The 2,549-nt window shown below is 48.2% G+C and overlaps 1 protein-coding gene across 1 annotated transcript; it reads left to right on the forward strand.

The window, feature by feature from the left end:
- The first annotated feature begins 151 nt into the window (after positions 1-151).
- Positions 152-2,069, forward strand: LOC108354729 (tyrosine-protein kinase shark-like). Its single transcript, XM_017605903.1, has 4 exons — positions 152-467; positions 635-1,325; positions 1,389-1,767; positions 1,842-2,069. Exons 1-4 carry the CDS (start codon positions 152-154, stop codon positions 2,067-2,069), a joined length of 1,614 nt encoding a protein of 537 aa, XP_017461392.1.
- Positions 2,070-2,549: the final 480 nt, after the last annotated feature.

Raw genomic sequence — 2,549 nt, forward strand, 5'->3', positions numbered from 1 at the left:
GGATCCGGAGTACGCCGTTCCGGACATTGTCGCCTACAACACCAATGGGTCACTGCTTGGAAATGGAAAGATCCATCAGCAGCAGCAGTTGCACTCCTACAGCAGCGGTGGTAGCAGTGGAGGTGGCAGCGGCAGTGGGCGAGAGTACCCAATGAACAAAGAGCAGATGAAGCGAAAGTACCCGCATCTCGACCTAGAAGACGAATCTCGCTACTACGCCTCCACGGACGTCATTGCTCGCTCAAACTTGCTCTCATTCGAGGTGCCGCCCGTTGTTGACGCAGCACCAGCGTCGATCAACGGCTTCAGCGGCAGTGGACACAGTCCAAAGCCACTGACCGGTTCTGGCTCAATCGCCTCACACACACCGCCACCGCCTCTTGCACTGCAACAACAGCAGCAGCAGAACTCCTCACCACCGTCTTCACTTTCCTCAAACTCTTCTCGACTGCTGAAAGGAGTCAACGGTAAACAGAAGAACAACTCGACCAACAACTCCATTCAGAACTCCTCTGACTTTGACGGCTACGAAAACACGCAAATTCACTCGTCCAGCACAAAGTCACCCTCCCCGGAGGCAATNACTCCTCACCCCCATCTTCACTTTCATCAAACTCTTCTCGACTGCTGAAAGGAGTCAACAGCAAGCAGAAGAACAATTCGACCAACAACTCAATTCAGAATTCCTCTGACTTTGACGGCTACGAGAACACGCAAATTCACTCGTCCAGCACAAAGTCACCCTCCCCGGAGGCAATGATCCCGCCGGTGCCGTCGATAAAAGAGGCGGATATTAAGACGATTGACGGCGAGTTTGGCTACTCAAAGTTTGGCGATTGTGAGCTGGGCTACCTGCAACGTGGCACTGAAAAACGCTTGGTCATCCTCAAGACGCTCTCTGAAAAGCGGGAGTTTTACGATGAGTTTATCACTGAAATGGAGGAAAAGTGGCGACTGTCTAATCGGTGCATTGACACCTTTGCAATGATGNTGATCCCGCCGGTGCCGTCGATAAAAGAGGCGGATATTAAGACGATTGACGGCGAGTTTGGCTACTCAAAGTTTGGCGATTGTGAGCTGGGCTACCTGCAACGTGGCACTGAAAAACGCTTGGTCATCCTCAAGACGCTCTCTGAAAAGCGGGAGTTTTACGATGAGTTTATCACTGAAATGGAGGAAAAGTGGCGACTGTCTAATCGGTGCATTGACACCTTTGCAATGATGCACGGCTATGTGGTCAAACACGAGTACTTGGCGATGGTCATCGAGTACGGTGACGTTGACCTGAAGAAGTTTCTCCGATCGGCGCTGCCGATGCAGATTCGGTGAGTACTCACTTGGTTTATTTGTTACATGTGTTTCTAATTCAATTTTTGTTCTAAACACAGGTTCACAAACTTAATTGAAATTGCCAGTCAGGTAGCAGAGGCAATGCAGGATCTGCACTCTCAAGGGTTCATTCACCGAGATATAGCAGCGCGGAATTGCCTCATCTACACCTCCAATTTGAAGGTGAAGATTTGCGACAATGGCGCCTTTATTGGCGAGTACAAGAAGGAGTACTACAATGAGGTGCTGCCCGTCCGCTGGATGAGCCACGAGAGCATCCTTCAGGGAAAGTTCACCTCCAAAAGCGACGTCTTCAGCTTTGGCGTCACCCTCTGGGAGATCATGAACTACTGTAAGATGCTGCCGCACGAGCAGCTCTCCGAGAGTGAACTCCTCGCAGAGATTATCAGCGAAAATAAGGCAGAGATGGACGTTTCGGTGAGTGTTCACTGAAGTTGCTGTCTTCCAGATAAAGTTTCTAACCACCTTTTTTAATACTTCCACCCTTCCAGGCCAACTCGCTCATCAACATGTCGACCTTCTACAACCACCCCTTCTCCGACAACTCGCACGAGTACGCGACGCTAAAGTCTCCCCAGCTGCCACAGCCCAAGGAGTGCCCATCGGAGATATACGATCTCATTTTGGAGTGTACGCAGCACAGCGAACACTCCCGGCCGGAGTTTCACGAAATTGCCTACTTTCTCAAGAAGAAGTGCTCGAACTTTCGCAAAATCTAGCCTACTACTTCAAACAAAATCTTTTTGCCCCCACTCCCACTTTTTCTCAGACTCAATTGTGATATTTTTATTTTGTTGTTTTTCTTTTGTTTGTTACCCCCAGTGTGATTCTTTCCTGCTTTCTTNACTCAATTGTGATATTTTTATTTTGTTGTTTTTCTTTTGTTTGTTACCCCCAGTGTGATTCTTTCCTGCTTTCTTTTGTTTTACCCCATTCTTTCTTCTTTTAAGATCTGTACAATGACTGTTTCATGTCACTGGCTAGGGCCATCTTTGTAAACAATTTCTCTCTTTTTTTGTACAAATGTGTAGCGCTTTTTATGTTTTAGTTGCATCTATAGTATGCAGTCCCACCCCTTCTCTCCCCCTCCTTCTGACCCCACTGATACACCAAAATGACGGCATATCATTTGGACCGACTTTACCTTTGCTGCAACCCACGCAAGCATATCTCTCTCCTCTTTACAGCAATACTTCGAC

This window comes from Rhagoletis zephyria, unplaced genomic scaffold (assembly GCF_001687245.7).
Source record: "Rhagoletis zephyria isolate East Lansing unplaced genomic scaffold, Rhagoletis_zephyria_1.1 Rzeph_scaffold_38675, whole genome shotgun sequence".
Lineage (NCBI taxonomy): Eukaryota > Metazoa > Arthropoda > Insecta > Diptera > Tephritidae > Rhagoletis > Rhagoletis zephyria.